This window comes from Pollicipes pollicipes, unplaced genomic scaffold, assembly GCF_011947565.3.
Source record: "Pollicipes pollicipes isolate AB1234 unplaced genomic scaffold, Ppol_2.1 Scaffold_3447;HRSCAF=4054_pilon_pilon_pilon, whole genome shotgun sequence".
Classification (NCBI taxonomy): Eukaryota; Metazoa; Arthropoda; class Thecostraca; order Pollicipedomorpha; family Pollicipedidae; genus Pollicipes; species Pollicipes pollicipes.
Genome location: NW_023596297.1, coordinates 13,411,416 through 13,427,438, shown reverse-complemented (window position 1 = coordinate 13,427,438; position 16,023 = coordinate 13,411,416). Strand labels below are relative to the sequence as shown.

General features: G+C 47.8%; 1 protein-coding gene across 1 annotated transcript; it reads left to right on the top strand.

Moving 5' to 3' along the window:
- Positions 1-20: 20 nt before the first annotated feature.
- On the top strand, positions 21-13,716 carry LOC119092152 (neuropilin-1-like). Its single transcript, XM_037215128.1, has 7 exons — positions 21-30; positions 459-624; positions 4,299-4,468; positions 6,620-6,765; positions 10,725-10,820; positions 11,481-11,668; positions 13,608-13,716. Exons 1-7 carry the CDS (start codon positions 21-23, stop codon positions 13,714-13,716), a joined length of 885 nt encoding a protein of 294 aa, XP_037071023.1.
- Positions 13,717-16,023: the final 2,307 nt, after the last annotated feature.

Genomic DNA, 16,023 nt, shown 5'->3' with positions numbered 1-16,023 from the left:
TTGGTAGGTCCAGGATCGGTATGTCTCCGGGTGCGCTGGATATCATGAGCAATAAAAACCTAGGAATTTAGTGAAGGGAGCGAAGGCGGCTCTGCGGCTATGCCAGCAAGAGTCTACCGGGACTGATCCGCCCCTCTCCGTCAGTTCAGGGCTTTGAGCTTTCAATTCACTGCCAACTCCTTAGCTTGCAAACGAATTTACCGTCTTTTTGTCTGCTCTGCCGGCTGTCGCGTTACAGTTACCGAACTTCACATTAGCCCTCTGCCGACAATCAGTTACATCACATGCAGAGATAACATGGCCAACCTGCCTACCTTCTCACTCCTATTCCCTCACTGGCGGCCGGCCAGCTGGTACTCCACAGACTGCGCTGCGCTAACACCCCCGACCGTCACCCGACACCGGGGTCATCTATGGCCTTCCCGTGCCCTGAAGCCCGCGCCGCGGCCTGCCGACAGAGTGCGGAGGAGAGCTGCATGGCGACGCTGGCCAGCTCACCTCGCCCGGCTACCCGGCTCGGTACGACGCCGACCTGACCTGCACCTGGGTCATCACCGGGCCCAGGAGCATCACCCTGCGCGTCTGGAACTTTTCGCTGGGGATGTCCGACACGGTGGAGGTCTGGTGAGTACATGATACGGCGCCGTGTTTTTATCTGCGGTGCGGTGGAGGGTATGTTTGGTCAGTGGTTGCGATGAAGACCTAACGGGTGCGAGGCGCGACACTGAGCTTGTATCATACGGCATCAACATAGTTGATGTTGGAACATGGCTGATAATCATGGAACATGGTTATGGTGTTTAACTTGCGCTGAACATCACAACCACTCGGGCGATCACGACCAAAACTAGAGGGCGGTGCTCCAGTGGAATACCAATGCGCCGCTCTTTTCGATACGACACAACACAGAACCGTTAACTTACAAATAATGTGCCCTTTTTGAAAATGTCGACTGGCATGGGAAATCAAACCACCACGGTAGCTGACCGCACGGCCGATCAGAATCAATTGCTACCGAAGCTGCCACTCATTCTTAACAATCATGCAGTCAACTGAATGAATTGTGCGGGGTTTTGGATTGAAATGGCCAGTTTGAAGATCATTCGGCGCAGTTCATGGCCCTGCCCTTCTGAAGACCAAAAACCCTGTAGTTACTGAGCTGCCCCCCCCCCCCCCCCCCCCCGTAGATGTACATACCATTTCGTGCAAACTATTTTAAGGCTACTCAGGCATGCATGACGCCGTTGCAATAACATTAAAATCCTGCTTCCCCGCTGGCCATGCGGCGATCAAGCCCAAGAAGAAAATTATTGGGGAGCCGTTCCGATCTGGCGTTCGTGAGCACGATTTCCAGATATGGTGGGGGTCAATTGGCTCTCAATGTTGAACAAGCTGTGCAAGTTTCTATCATGACTGCCTATTGCTCGTTTGGATTAGAGCTCTTTCTGCCAGTAATGACCATTTCAGGACTATGGATGAAGGAGAATGGGTAACGATGGGTCAGGACCACATGCGCCTGAGGTCCAACCACCGGGCCTTAGCCCACGCAGGGGCTCACACCTCTACGGTATGCGCTTGGCGTCCGGTTCGAGTTCCCCCTCCAAGGAGCCTCTAGGCCCACCCATGACTGGCGCATGCAGCCTGCCCCGGACAAGCGGGGAACGGTTAGGATGCATGATAAAGCAAGAAAGATGATGAAGGGCTCAGATGCTAGTCATGAATCACGTTTTGTGCTAGGTCATGTACGAAGTTGGACATAGTCGCCAGTCATTATGGAACTAAGACTAAAAAAGAATAGCGCCATAACCGAGTATGTGAATACGAACAAACATCTTAAATTTGCGGATAAATATACAAGAACACCACGAGAAAATATCAGAGCGCAAGCAAACAACACAAGACAAAACTCTTTAGCACTGCAAACATTTTCAGCACCGCCACGGTCATCACTGGGGAGATTCAAATATTACAAATAAGTGCTAAGGTGGCAATTTTTCACGACTCGTTTGGTAGCACCTCAACACCGTGCAAATGTTCCATGGCACAATAAAGAATTACGTATTGAGGAGCATGCTTTGTAAAAATATATTTGTTGTCTAGAGCATTCCCTTCCGCTTAAAAGCATACCAATATTTATAAGTTAGCTCAGTTGATCACATCTGGTGCTTGCTTCAATATCTTCAAATGTGGAACATGCTCTATGGGACTTGAATTGCCGTTCTTCTCTACGGCGTGTCGATTAGAACAGAAGTGAGTTGGGCAGATGCAAGGCTTTTCTTAAAAACGGATGTTTTGCCAAAACATCCGTTTTGCAGGAAGCATCATGTTAATAATGAAAGATCATGTTAATTTTGGGCGAGCATATTTTTTCATTTACAAAGGGGGCGGCTACACCTGGCCATCTCAGCATTTCTGAACGGGAATATTGTTCCCGTTCCAAAAATGTTCCATATTTGAATATATTAAAAAAACATCAGATTTGATGAAATAAGCTTGCTCCGAATTGTTGATAACTATTGATATTGATAAATATTCGAATTTTCGAAGCTGAAGGGTTGCAGTCGCACCTTTCTCTAATACACTGAAAGGAGAATTCTGTGCACAATTTACCGTTATATGCTTTGGTCATGTGTGGTGTATTTATGACCATATTTACAAGAAAAGAGCATTCACAAGATGTGCGGCTATTTCACATTCGTTTACACGCAGGTTTTCCACACAAAATAATGAAATCGATAAAACAAATGCATTTCAGTTAAAGTCGAACAAAACATGACATTCCTGCACACATTATTTAAGAACGTGGTTAACAACCTTTCCCCAAGTACGCCTAGCCAGACGCCCTCCTGCTGAAAAACATTTTCCCCGCTCGTTAAAAACAAGCAAAAAAACTGACGGGATTGACCCATTTGAAGAATCCAGAAGCCGCCAAAAGATACAGTTCTGCCCATATTTTGAGTTCATTGCAGTGAAGGAACCATACGTTAGATAATTGCGTAGAACAAGCCGACGGCGCTTTTTATTGTGTAATGGTTCAGTGGACATTTTCTAAGCCTATAGCAGCCAGGGGCTGCTCCGGCTTTTTCTGGATTGTACAAAGCTTTGTGAACGTAGGTGAAAGTGAACATAGCTTGTAGATTGAAAAAGCTCATACATTTGCATTGATATGACCAACCCATGCTCCTTCGGAAATGTTCGACCTTTGTTCAGAATCGAGAAGTGGAAAATGTCATATCAGTTTCGATTTTGTGCATTTGCAAATCTTGAAACAAATCCCCGACGCCCGGCGCTGCAGTCTCTGTAGGCCGCGCGGCATTAGACCGTGGTAAACACGAGATGGTCAATGGGCAAACGAACATGATAACGTTTTTGAAATAAGTATATTGCACGCTTAAAAGGTAATCCAGGCGCATGTTTCATATGTGCATTTTTAGATTTACAAGAGGAACAGATTAATGTAACGGAACGAATTAGCACTGCACAGCGACATTTGGAAACGTGCTGACGAACGCCAGATATGAACAGCTCAAAAATTACATTTTGCTTGACCTTAAACGCCGCATGGCCAGTGGAATGGCAGGATTTGAATAACGTTGTCATGGCGCCCTGGATGTCTGGGTGGCCTTGAAATAGTCGCAGGAAATGGTCTGCAGATCTTTGAGAGCATGTAGCTTCGAAATTAGAGCGTTAAAGGCCTTAAAAAGGCACGCTATGAACTGCGCCGAGTGTTCTTCAAAACGGTTGTTTCAGCTTGAAACCCCACACAAAAGTGGAACACTCCCACGATAATTGGTGTCCATTTTTAACGTTTTCATGACTGTTTGATGAAAAAATCAATTTGTTTTTAGTTTGAAACTGGAAAAGTCAGTTCATGCTTCACAAAGAAATCTGCATAACCATAACCTTATTAAATTTGAAAACGCTGCCGTTCCCGAGCCCGAACGAAATAAATCGACGCGACATTAGCACCGTGATGCTGTCGTGTAACGGGGAAGTACCACCAACGGTCAGCTGCATGACCGCCAAGCGCCGCCACCTATCGATGATTGGATGTGATGTCCTGCGCGTTACGACGCAACGGGGCTGATACAGTTTAACAAGTTGCACGACCATTACAAACATACGCTGGTTAATTATTGGTGTCCTTTCTGACAGGTGTTTAATGTGAAGCACGCCCTCGAAGGACGAACATTTTCGGCGCGTGCTCTAGGTTTCGCTGTCCCAATGAGTAAGAAAACCAGACGCTCGAAGACCACGGGGGCTGCGACTCTGATCAGAGCTAACCGACGCTGCTACAGGGATGGCGGCTCCGACCAATCACCGTCGCTAGGGAACTTCAAGTTCTGGTCCATACCGACGCTGATTGGTCCGTCCAGTGGACACCAGCTGACCGTTCGCTTCGTCTCGGGTGCATATAGCTTTGCCGGCAATGGCTTCGACTTCACCTGGGCTGAGACAAGGACCTACGGTGAGCCCAGATGCAGCAGCAAAAATGGTCCATGCAGCTACAGAGTATGTGACGATAGCGTCGCTGAGAACGTAAAGATAGTTATATTGTTATTCGTGGCGTGAAGTGATGATACCATGCATCGTAGTTTTATACAGATCACCTTGTTAGTTCAGAAACGGCGTACTCTGTACATTAGTTACAGAACACCATATACTCGGATTGAAGTTTTAATAGTTTCATAATTAAGGTAACCGATTCGGTCCGAGGCTCTTCAATGAGTGGATTGCTGGGATCAGAGCCCACACTAAGCATTGCTTGTTGCGGGAGCCCCGATCCCATCACCTGATCATGACATTCCAGGTCCACAGCAAAATGTAGTGGCGAAAGTTTAGGGTGGCGCAGTGCTCAGCACGGTCCGTTCTGTTCTTCGACGCCACCTGGCCTAAGCGCGGTCGCTGCCACCGGCTGCGTGCCATCCCAGGCAAGGTCAAATAGCGGGCATCTTAAGCGCCTGGAACCAAACCCGCCACGAGTGAGTGGATCGGATGACAGGGTCTTTAACCAACTGAGACATTTGGACGGACGAAATTTAAGCTTGTGAATCTTTACTCGATGACTTTGTTGCTAGTGCCTTCGCCATTCATAGCTCCGGCTGCTTGGAAAAGCTGAATTCACTATGTCCAATTGTATTTGCCACAATGACTTAAATTCTTGAATGTTCCTCATGCCCAAAGATTGGGATAATACACGACAACGTTTCCAATGACTTCCACATCAATCCCTCTGTAATCTGAAATGAAATTGTATGGTGGTCTTATGTCGTAGAGGCGTTGGGCGAATCTTGTGCCTCTCCGAGCAATGGCCAACGAGTTATAGCCTAGGGAATTTGCTGTAGCCCACGTTGCAGGAATATATTTTGTGGCCACTTTTTCCAGCCACATGATCCAAATCGGTCAAACTTATACGATAACATCGATTAACTGACCGTGATGCAACTTTCACATTTCAACTATTAAGCTCTTATTTTTGACCTCGTGACCTTGTGTTCTCCTCTTACATGACTTACCTTCACATGAGCAAATCAAAAGTTGTGATTTTAACCCAAGCCCAGTAAGTTTTGTCTGTTTACACGATTGGGATGCTTACGCCTTTAATACGTGCCCTTTTAAGCTTCTAAACAGCAGGTGTAAATGACGCTGGAAATGGCACATCCGTACACCTTTGGAACAGAAAAAGATTTTGAGGTGCAGTAAAGGACATTCCATTGGATTCTGAGCGCGCATCTGAGCGAGCGATTCTGAGCGCGCATTTTGCCGCAATGTTTGTGATGCTAGGTCAAAGTTTTGGTCAAATTAGAGATCAAATGGATATAATTGGATGATATTTGCAATTTGCTCCCGTGATTACATTTACGTTATATATATATATATATATATATATATATATTATTTTATTATATTATATATATTATAATTATATATATATTATATTATATTAATTATATATATATATATAAAATTAAATTAACTAATCGCGTATTGCGCATTTGACCATCGACTTTATAGTGCATTGTACAAAACGATATGTCACAATGGCGCGCGTGCTGCTGAACCGTCCTATACCGGAACTTTTCTTTTATAATTCGGAGAAATCCTGTTTTAATGGATGAATAAGTTTACGCACAGTGGTGCAAGTAACTGTGACACAAAGGAAACGGGATGATCCAGCGTCAGAGACCGGCGATGACCGAGTTTTTACAGCGTGATCGGACATACACACAACTGATATGCTTCTGATGAGTCTGACAATTCCTAAAACACACTTTCCATCGGTCAGAAGCTGTTCGACAGGACATTTTTGGTTGATGGAACCGAGGCCGCATTGATGAAGCCGTTGGCTTCATATTTAGCTGCATCGCCTCGCGTAAAATTAGTGCCGTTATATAATGACTGAAACCAAAGCTCTGCGATGCCAAGTCCTGGGATAAGACTAGCAGTACGCGCCGTGGTGGCACAGCGTTTTGTAGATCAGGCGACGTTCGCGCATTTCATATTTCAGGAAAAAACTTGAAGTGTTAAAAATTTGACTTTGTGGTCATTTTTGCCGGCATATGAAGATGAATCGCTGGAAACGTGGCTGGCATAGCTCGGCAATTTTGGTCTTCTCCAGAACTGGCTTCTTGGAAACGGAGGAAGGATCAAGGCAAGCAGGAACTCCACGGCTTCAGAGTCAGCTGCGTGCGAAGTGCACGCTATCCCGCTGATATGCTTATCGGCATCCAGGACTTCTCGCAGGTTGAAAATCATGTCTTTTCTGTGAGTACGAATATGTGTGCAAGATAAAAAAGATGTAGGAATGCAGCAAATACCAATGCAGAATACAATAGCATTATTGCCATGATTATGCAATTGTGATTCCTCGCAGATCCCAATTCGGGGGAACGCATGCTGCTGCATGTTTTGGTGGTGATGGCGTCCACTGCCAATTATGTTAATAATAGCATCGAAAATGACGTAAGACATAATCGTGTAATTTTCTGTGCAGTGCAGAATTGGCGTCAGGAATTGATTAAGAGCGGATTTCATGCATTCGTATGATTTTCAAAGTCATTCTTAAGTCGGAAGGCAGTGCCTCCACTTGCCATTCTGTGTGTGTTTTGTTAGCAAATGCTTCCCTACACATATTAAAAATCCCAGAAACATCGGATAGCTTCCTATGTTTTTGACCTTTGACTATCCCGAATCCAGAAATACTAGGGACACGTTTATGGTAACAAGACACGTGCAGAGGATGCCTCATTAGCTGCTCAAAATTTAGGCGCGGTTGCACGACATGCTGAGGAGGAACCCTCAGAAAACCTTAACGAGCACCCCCATCAGGGCGAGGTTCACTAAGAAGATGTGAGAGATACAGAAAGCAATACACAACAACTAGTTGCGCAAAAACCATGCCAATCATCTGAGCAGAAATGTACATTTTGAGTGTTACAGCCACAACACCGTGCCCTGTGCCACAGTTCAAACCATATGTCCTTTAAGATCAGATCCGTGCTTAGTTCCTTGTATTCAAAATCTCAGTTAGCTGTTTGGTATATGCTTTCCTGTTGAAATGTAAATTTCATGCCTAGTCAGTTTCTGAATGGCCATATGAATATGATTGTGCCTGGCTTAAGATTGCGCTACATAAGTTTTCCCGCGTCAAACTTTGCCAATATTTGATTGCTTATTCTACTGGCCGTTCAGGTAAAGGTGGAATATATTGTTCCTACAGCTGTATTGTTTTACCAGAGCTGATATGGCCTGAGCTCAAATGATGTTTAGCGAGATGTTGAATTTGAAATTCAACGACAATTTCTTTGGACATAATCTTTAGACAGCTCTGGCCAGTTCATTAATAACCACAGATTAATGAGAATTTGAAAGTGGATTACATTCAAAATTAGATCCAAACTGACATGTCAACCATATCTATAATTTGTATCCACTTCAGGTCCGATGGGCTTAGCCGTGTTGCTGAACATTCCAAAATAAACATAAAAATATTGCGTCTGAGCTCATCTGTCTTGCACCAGTGTGTTGGTTTGAAGTGATGGTGTTACCTAACATACGGGTCTTCTCTACAAGCACCACATTTAAAATGTAGTTGTCAGTAAAATGCTTGTAACACTCACATAAGTTATAAAGTGCAGCCGCAAGGAACATACAATATACATAAGAGCATTTCAGTGGCCTTTTCGTCGCTCCATCGAGACAAGGTGAGCAAACAAATGTATTTATGTTTTGGTCACAAGCCTTTGCCGAGACAGTGCACGAATAAGATGCCGGCAACTCCCATCTGATTTTTCAAACTTTGGTTTAGACAAGTCCAATGTTAGCGGGTTACCAGCTCTGGGGAGACCATACAGGCAGTAATTGTCAGGCATGACTCACATCAGGGCATGAATCACATCAGGGCATTAATCACACTCACAGAAGCGGCCGTAACGAGCGCTCCGCGGTAAAGTCTAGTCACTAACTGCTTATACAAATGTATGATAAATAAGTCAACGACCAGATCCTTACGTGCAAGGTTCACCATGATGATTTGCCCAGCTTTTCGACATTTTTGCTCAACTTTCCTGGTTGACATCTGGTGGTCTGACGAGGCACACTTCTACCTTCACGGAGAAGTCAACGGCTTAAAGTACAGATTTGTCAAGTGAAAACCCACCAGAAGAGGTTCTGCAGGTTACCTTACACTCACTTAACTGTAGATCGTGCCGTGTCACAAGGGAATAACACACAGCCTTTGTCTTCGAAGATTGCGCCGAAGGAACTACGGTGATAAACTTTTATCATTCCCTTATCTTGCTACAACGCTCCCAGCGGCTTGCAATGCCAAGTGTGTCGACATTATCAGCTCTTAGCAGTTCCACCAAAATGACGCAACGGTACGCGCTCCGCGAGCGGCGCTGGCCTGGCTCCCAGAGCAGGTGGGAGGTCGCCTGGCATACCGGCTTGCCACCGCTAAATGGCCTGCGCATTGGTCCGATACGCCCCCCCCCCCCCCTCCCCCCAAACTGAATTTGCATCTGCGGGGGTACCTCGAGAGGGTCACGCACGTAAAAAACCGCGGGCAATTAGACCGGCTTAAGCGGACGATCAATATTGTGGTAGGCGGGATATCATCGTACACACGCGCTCGCGTGGCCAGCCAGTCGGAGGGGCGTGTCACAATGTATGTTGTATCGACATGAGGAAACTGAAGTCACACACCGCGGGCATGCCGGTCAGCGTATCCTGATACCACCACTACGACTAATCGAGCTGTGCTGTAATCTGAAGATTATTGTCTGATATTAACATTTGGGTGCCTGACAACGGCAGCCGTGTTTTCTTCATTCCAGGATAGTAGGGGTGTCTTTTATGGATACTATGAAGCAATCGACCACACCATGATCTTGCAATATCCCGCTAAACTTCAACATAACAGAAACACTGCTAGAATTTCAATTTTCCAGCCATTGGGGTTTCCCTAAGATGCTGTCAGTCGTTGCAGCTGCCAGAGTTGCAAGTTTTCTTTTAATTTTTGAATTTTTTGTCCGACAGGGATGTAGTGAATGGGGGAGCCAGAATAGGCTGACAACCATTACTTTTGAAAAACGGCGTTAACCCTTTCAAGATAGCGCCAATGTTGAGTATGCATTTGTTGAAAACAAATAGCAAAAAATAGATCTCGGCTCCCAAACTGGGAGAACTTCCAGTATCTCAGCTGTATGATGTCAACAAACCGTGAATTGAGATCATTATATCATACCTGATACTGAATTCAATATCTTCAAATGTGGAGCATTCCCTTTAAAGCGTGTGGTCGCGTGAGCGCCAAATCAGTGAGTCCATACCTAACGGGTCCATGATTGTATGTCAGTAAATTTGTACACGTTACGCTCTAAACTTGTATATATTTTTGCATGTTATGAACAATCGTAGGAGTTATGGACAAAACAAATGTGGTAGATACTTAGCACCCAGTGTAAATGCAGAATTTGCACAAAGCATACTGACTTCATATCCATGTAAGTGCAATAAGTATTAAATATGCGAAAACAGTGCCGCTATGTTTTGGATGGCAATCTTTCGTCGGGTGATTACTGCTAGTTGGTCGTAAGTCACGTGATGAGCGATTGTGTTACGAAGTACAGTGACATCATTTTGGCATATTTACCATTTTTGTGTTTACATAAGTCTGGAGACAAGATATTTGTACCTGATTAAGTACGAATCAGCCCAAGGAAGGGTTATAGCTTATAGGAGAAATACAAGCAGAACTCCTCAGCCTAAATGAAAACCGCCTTTGATACATGAGTGACTTACAAATAGTTTGAAAGCCAATCCGGTTAGGTAATTTTACTAACAAGCATATTTATATCTCAAGTATAGGATAAGATTTGTGACGTAAACGACATTCGAATTGTCATGACAGTATAGCAATGACAACTTGTCGCCTTAATTTTGGGCTGGGAGGGCGTTAGGATGCAATGCAGCACAGCCAACACCAGAAGCATCGTAAAAATATGCTGTCACAATGCGGTCTCATGCTTATTGCACCAAAATAGTTCTCGTACAGCCCTCGTACTTTGCAGCCTCACGCGCCAGCGTCTCGTTCGGTATCTGACAGATTGCACGTGCAGGCGCGCAATACTCTGGCGGCATAGCTACAGCGATGGACCCGAACTGAATGTGCCATACCTGCCGACTGTCGCCGAGCTGGCGCTGAAGTGTGGCCCGTGTCGCAGGGGCTTGACAGCCTGAAGTGTGGGCGGATGGAGCAGTATCCGCAGCTGCAGCTGACGCTCACCGACCGCATCAGTGTCCCCACGTCTTCGAACTCGGTGAGAACTCTACGCCCCCACAGACAAAAGGCTAGCCGCTGCACTCTCACCGGTGTGGAAACATGCCCATGCAGGAACACGCCACCGCGCATGCGGCCAGCGCCAACGTCCGTGTCCATGCTGCATTCGGTCCAGCCTTGCTTTGGCGGCCTGTTGGCTTAAAATAGCAGCCTCTCAGCTCGTGTAGCGACGTCAGTGGTGGTATGATCCGGCCTTATCAATCGGGGACGTGCTGTTCGTGTGAGACACCCTACCGCGTTAAAAACGGTCGTATTGACTCGCCGGTTTGATGTCATACACGCTGCTTATGTAGCTGTAAGTCAGCAAATGGGCGCAAAACTGCCTGATTGCACAGGGTCGATCGACTGTGTACTTAACTCCGCCTCCCCCTCAAAGCAGAGCTGGTAGCCAGATAATGGCTCGACCGTCCACTGCGTCCGGACGCGCCCCCCGGACACACCGTCCGGACACACCGTCCGGACGCACCGTCCGGACGCGCCCCTCGGACACAGCGTCCGGTGTCTCGCTCATCACTGTCTGCCATCATTATGAAGAATATCAGGCCTGATCAGACAATCATTGCTGGCCACCAGCGTGCTTGCTAGCACAAGGCCTCTGTCCTAGTCTGACCACTCACCCCTGACGCGACCTTGCTGCCAGGCGGAGAACCTGTGTCCGGTCGGAGAGGTGGTGGTGGAGCTGTACAGCTCGTTCAGCGCCTTCAGTGATCTCACCAAGTTTCGCTGTGCCACGGTTCAGGGCGGGCCGTTTGTGGACGAGGACCACTGTCGCTATGTCACGATCGACAACAAGTTCTCCTTCTCCACCAACAGGAGTGCCTCATCCAGGTGAGAGCTCGTATAGCGCGCGAGCTGTGGACGGGTCGGCGCGGCTTGGGGATAGATGCAAGCTGGCGACTCTGTTCTGCATGACGCTGAGTACGGGTGACGTCTGCATTGCACGGGATTGCCACAGGCGAGGTCAGCATGGTGTGCTGGGGAGGCAGCATTACCACAGGGCATTGTCAACGGCAGGATGCAGGATCAGATGTCAAATTGATCTTCCCCAGCGCCCTCGCCGATTCGAGCAGGGCGAGACAGATTTTCTTTATCAAGCAGGCTTATCTCACTCCGCAAAAGAAGTCCAGTACTTAACGTGATGACGCATGGATCGCTCGATAATTTGCTGGCACCGTTCCCCTTGCTCGCCCGGCTCGCACTGCTTCAGCACGGAGATGCAGTTTGGTGGGTATCGGCGGTGCTGCGCCCATCCTTCTCCCACCAGCTTCCACGCAGATGGCAACACCCGGGTGGTACGGGTCTAGTCAACTAAATGCGGAGGGAACCACTCCCTACCACGGCATTGGTGGCAGTCAGGCATTGACGAGCATCTAAAATTATGCGGGTCCTCAAAAGAACACTAACCCGAATAGCCGTCTTCAGACGCTCATGTGCCGACAAACAAAGCGAACCCATATGACACGTTTATTGTGTTCAGAGCAAGGAAAATTCGCAAAACTACGCTATCACGGCACGCGGAACAGTGCTTCAATATGTTGCGCACCATCACCAAGCCAGAACGGAAATTTCGACGACAGAAGTGGGTTTTCTCGTGATAAATGTTGTTACTTACGTACTTACTTACAAGCTGCCTTTGCAGCCGGGCATATGTCAGAAGTTTTAACCGTTCCAAAACGCCCTTGCGCAGCTGCGACAACATATACAACACATCGCGTTCCTTACAGGGGCGGCGCTAGGCAGCTGCGACAGGTTAGGCAAACTGCTGCGGGGAAAAAAGACTGAGACCATGATGCATAGTCTTCCCATCTTTCTGGCATCCGGTTTCGAAGAGGAGACCTTGTTTTAGCAACACTAAAGCGAGGTCTAAAATAAGGAACACACTAAAACAAGGAACGCGGCAAATATACTGCCCGCGCGAGCGGTAGTCGGAAATCACGATCAGTCGATCACGTGCGGTAGTGATGTCACTAACATTTACGGAGCTCAAAACATCATCAATATTTCCTTGAAATGTACACAACCACATGCTTACCAATAAACTCAAGATTAAGCGCCTGTATAAATATGATTGTGCTACGATGCATGGTTTCGTGAATGTTGACCTGTGAAACTGAAATAGTAACCCTGTGCCAGCTGCCTGCTCCCCTGGGTGGGGGTTTTAGAGGCCTTCTCCTGCCTTAGACCCGTCCGTTGCCGCACAGTCGACAGGGTAAGCTTGCACCTCACCCAATTTCTTCCCCGCCGATCACAAGCCACAAACCAGTGGCCGCAGATCCTTCCTGCTATGAGAAGACGCTGTTTTTAATTACTTTAAATAAGGGACCACTGAATTTTGAATTTGGTTCGGACCCGGTACTCATACCGAGGACCGAGGTCTCAGGGAGCGGTTCCTGTTAACTGGTGCTGAAAACACCTTGGATGAACTCTGGTTCAGACCCGGTACTCAGAGCCAGGACCGAGGTCTCAGGGAGCGGTTCCTCTCGACTGGTGCTGTTGACGCGCTGTTCGCTGATGAGCGCTGATTGACGCGACTGTTGGCCTGGTGCTGTTGACGCGCTAATCGCTGATTGACGCGGCTTTTGACCTGGTGCTATTGACGCGCTGTTCACTGATGAGCGCTGATTGGCGCGACTGTTTGCCTAGTGCTGTTGGTGCACTGTTCACTGATGGGCGCCGATTGACGCGACTGTTGGCCTGGTGCTGTTGACGCGCTGTTCGCTGATGAGCGCTGATTGACGCGGGCGACTGCTGTTCCGTCCGTCTGCAGGTGGCCAGTGGAGTGCAAGGACGACGAAGTCGTAACGGGCATCTCTTACATGGCCGGCCACGTCCCTCCGTTCGAGGCGATCCGGTGCTGTGTGCTGACGATGGGTTAGCGGCCGCGCTCGTGCGGCGCCCCGCGCGCCCCCCCCCCCCTCCCTCCTTACCCCCACCCCCACTCGCCGCGCGAGGGCAGCCGGGCGGCGCCGCTGCCGGACACCACGTCGCAGGAAGCCCGGGCGTGAAGTGGAAATGTGGAGGAAGTTGTAGAACTCCGGATCGGCGTTCTGCCGAGATACGCATTGCACAAGCATGTTGCACACGCCGCTGACTGTGCGCGTCGTTGTTTACTAAAAGTTAAGGTGGACCCAGGGGCGTATGTTCGCAAAATGAGTTGGGGGGCTGAACGGTGAAAAATAAACCAGCCTGCCCCGAAATATTCCACCAAACAGGATTTCTCGCCAGCTTTTACCCACTTCTTTCCAAAGTTGACGGCCAGAAGCCTAAGTTGGACGGGAGAGCTGAAGCCCGTGAACTGAATAGGCAACTACACCCCTGGGTGGTGCCGTGGGTTGCCTATCGCCCCCCCCCCCCCCCCCATGGCCGATGGGATACCCTGTGTGATGCGCTGCTCGTTCTCCACCGTGACACCGTAGCTCAGTTAAAACTGTCGTAATCACAGCTGAATTTTGGAATTGTGGCCATCAACAGTATGTGTTGGTGTCCTTGCTATAATCGCCAGGAGAAAATATGACGCTAATGGCGCACCAGAGCACCTCTTAATAGTATTATTAATTACCGTCTCATGAACACTGCAGCCGCACCACGGTAACCAGGTGACTTCAAACCTCAAAAATTTGAGAGGGAGAGAGAGAGAGAGGGCTCACGAACGCCAGATACAAATGCCACGAACATTATATTTTTATTGACCTTGACGTATTCGCCGCATGACGTATAGAATGGCAGGATTGAAATGACGTTATAATGACCTCATGGATGCCAAGGTGACTTTGAAATACTCTCCCTGATACACCCTTCCCGATTTTCTCGGGCATGTAGTCCAGAAACCAGGCGGGTTTAAGTCTTAAGAAGGGCAGGATTGTGAACAGCACCGAAGGGTCCTCATGATAGTTTTTCAGTCCAAAACCCTATACAAATGTGTAAGGCTCCCTTCAAGGTTGAATTTTTCCATACGTCGCGATAGCGTCAGTGACAAGCTTTTACAGGTGGCAGCCTAGCCCCCTGGTCCTCTATCATTCAACTCATGCGCCTATACCGACCGGTGTGTGATATACGGGCCTGCACGTTGGTGTTCATACGCGCATATGCTTCTGCTCAGGCCTCTTCGCAAAATATGGCACGCCGTGCTCAACAGTACGTATATGGGCGGATGTGACTGGTATTTGCACTGGCTCAGTCTGGTTGTGCGCCTCAACAAAGCACGTTTACACGTCACTCAGGTCCCCGTATAATTCAACGTAATTGGGTGCCACAGGGTGGAGCTATCAGCACAGTCAAAGGCACCACCTTGCCAGAACGGGGTTTGAAATGTGTGTTCAACGTCGCCTTATACGCTCAATGTGTTGACTTTCCTCGTTCCCGCCGCAATAAAAGCATATTGAGTACCGATTCACGTGTTTTCTTTCTCAGCGCGTGATTTTATATTGTGGGAACTAGCGCGTGTGAACATCGGCCGCCCCTCCCGCACAGCACCTGCAGATTAGAGCTGTGCTGACTTAACACTAAGAGGCAAACGCGGGCAACGCTGAGCCGGCATGTCAAGGCCATTTGGGGGTCAAATTTGACGAACAAATAAGAAAGTTATCGTCTCACATGATAGGCTTACTTTGTATAAAACAAAGGGAGCATGCATACGTCGTCACGAACTCGGCGTGAAATTTGTGCGTCACGCCACAGCACACATTCGGCGTATTGGCTTTCCGATATTGCACCACGGTACACAAATATTGATGAGGGGTGCCCGCATTTTGTTTCCCACAGCCATAATCTTATGACCGTGTTACACCATGAAATTCAAAGCTCAAACCTTTCGCTTTGCAAGATTTGTTGATCAATAGACAGCCCCGGTTAATGTCAGGCAGGCTGCTCATTTCTATGTTAAATTGGACGACTGAAGATGCCAAATTGATCAGGCAAAATATTCGTTTTGGTTTATTTCCATTGGAGGGAGCGTTTTTGGTCCATGTGGAAAGTTTCAGACCCTGACGGACGGGAGCCATTTTCACCGGATCATTGGCGATAGAGTCGTTAGACACCCATAGCCATTAGGGCCTAACTCGAGCAAGCCAGAGTAAGAAAAGCGGATGCAACAAAAAATCCAGTAATGTCCATTCTGACCGCCTGTGGTCAATCAGACACCTTCTATGTCAGGTTGAACTTGGTTAATGGGGTTACGAAGCCAC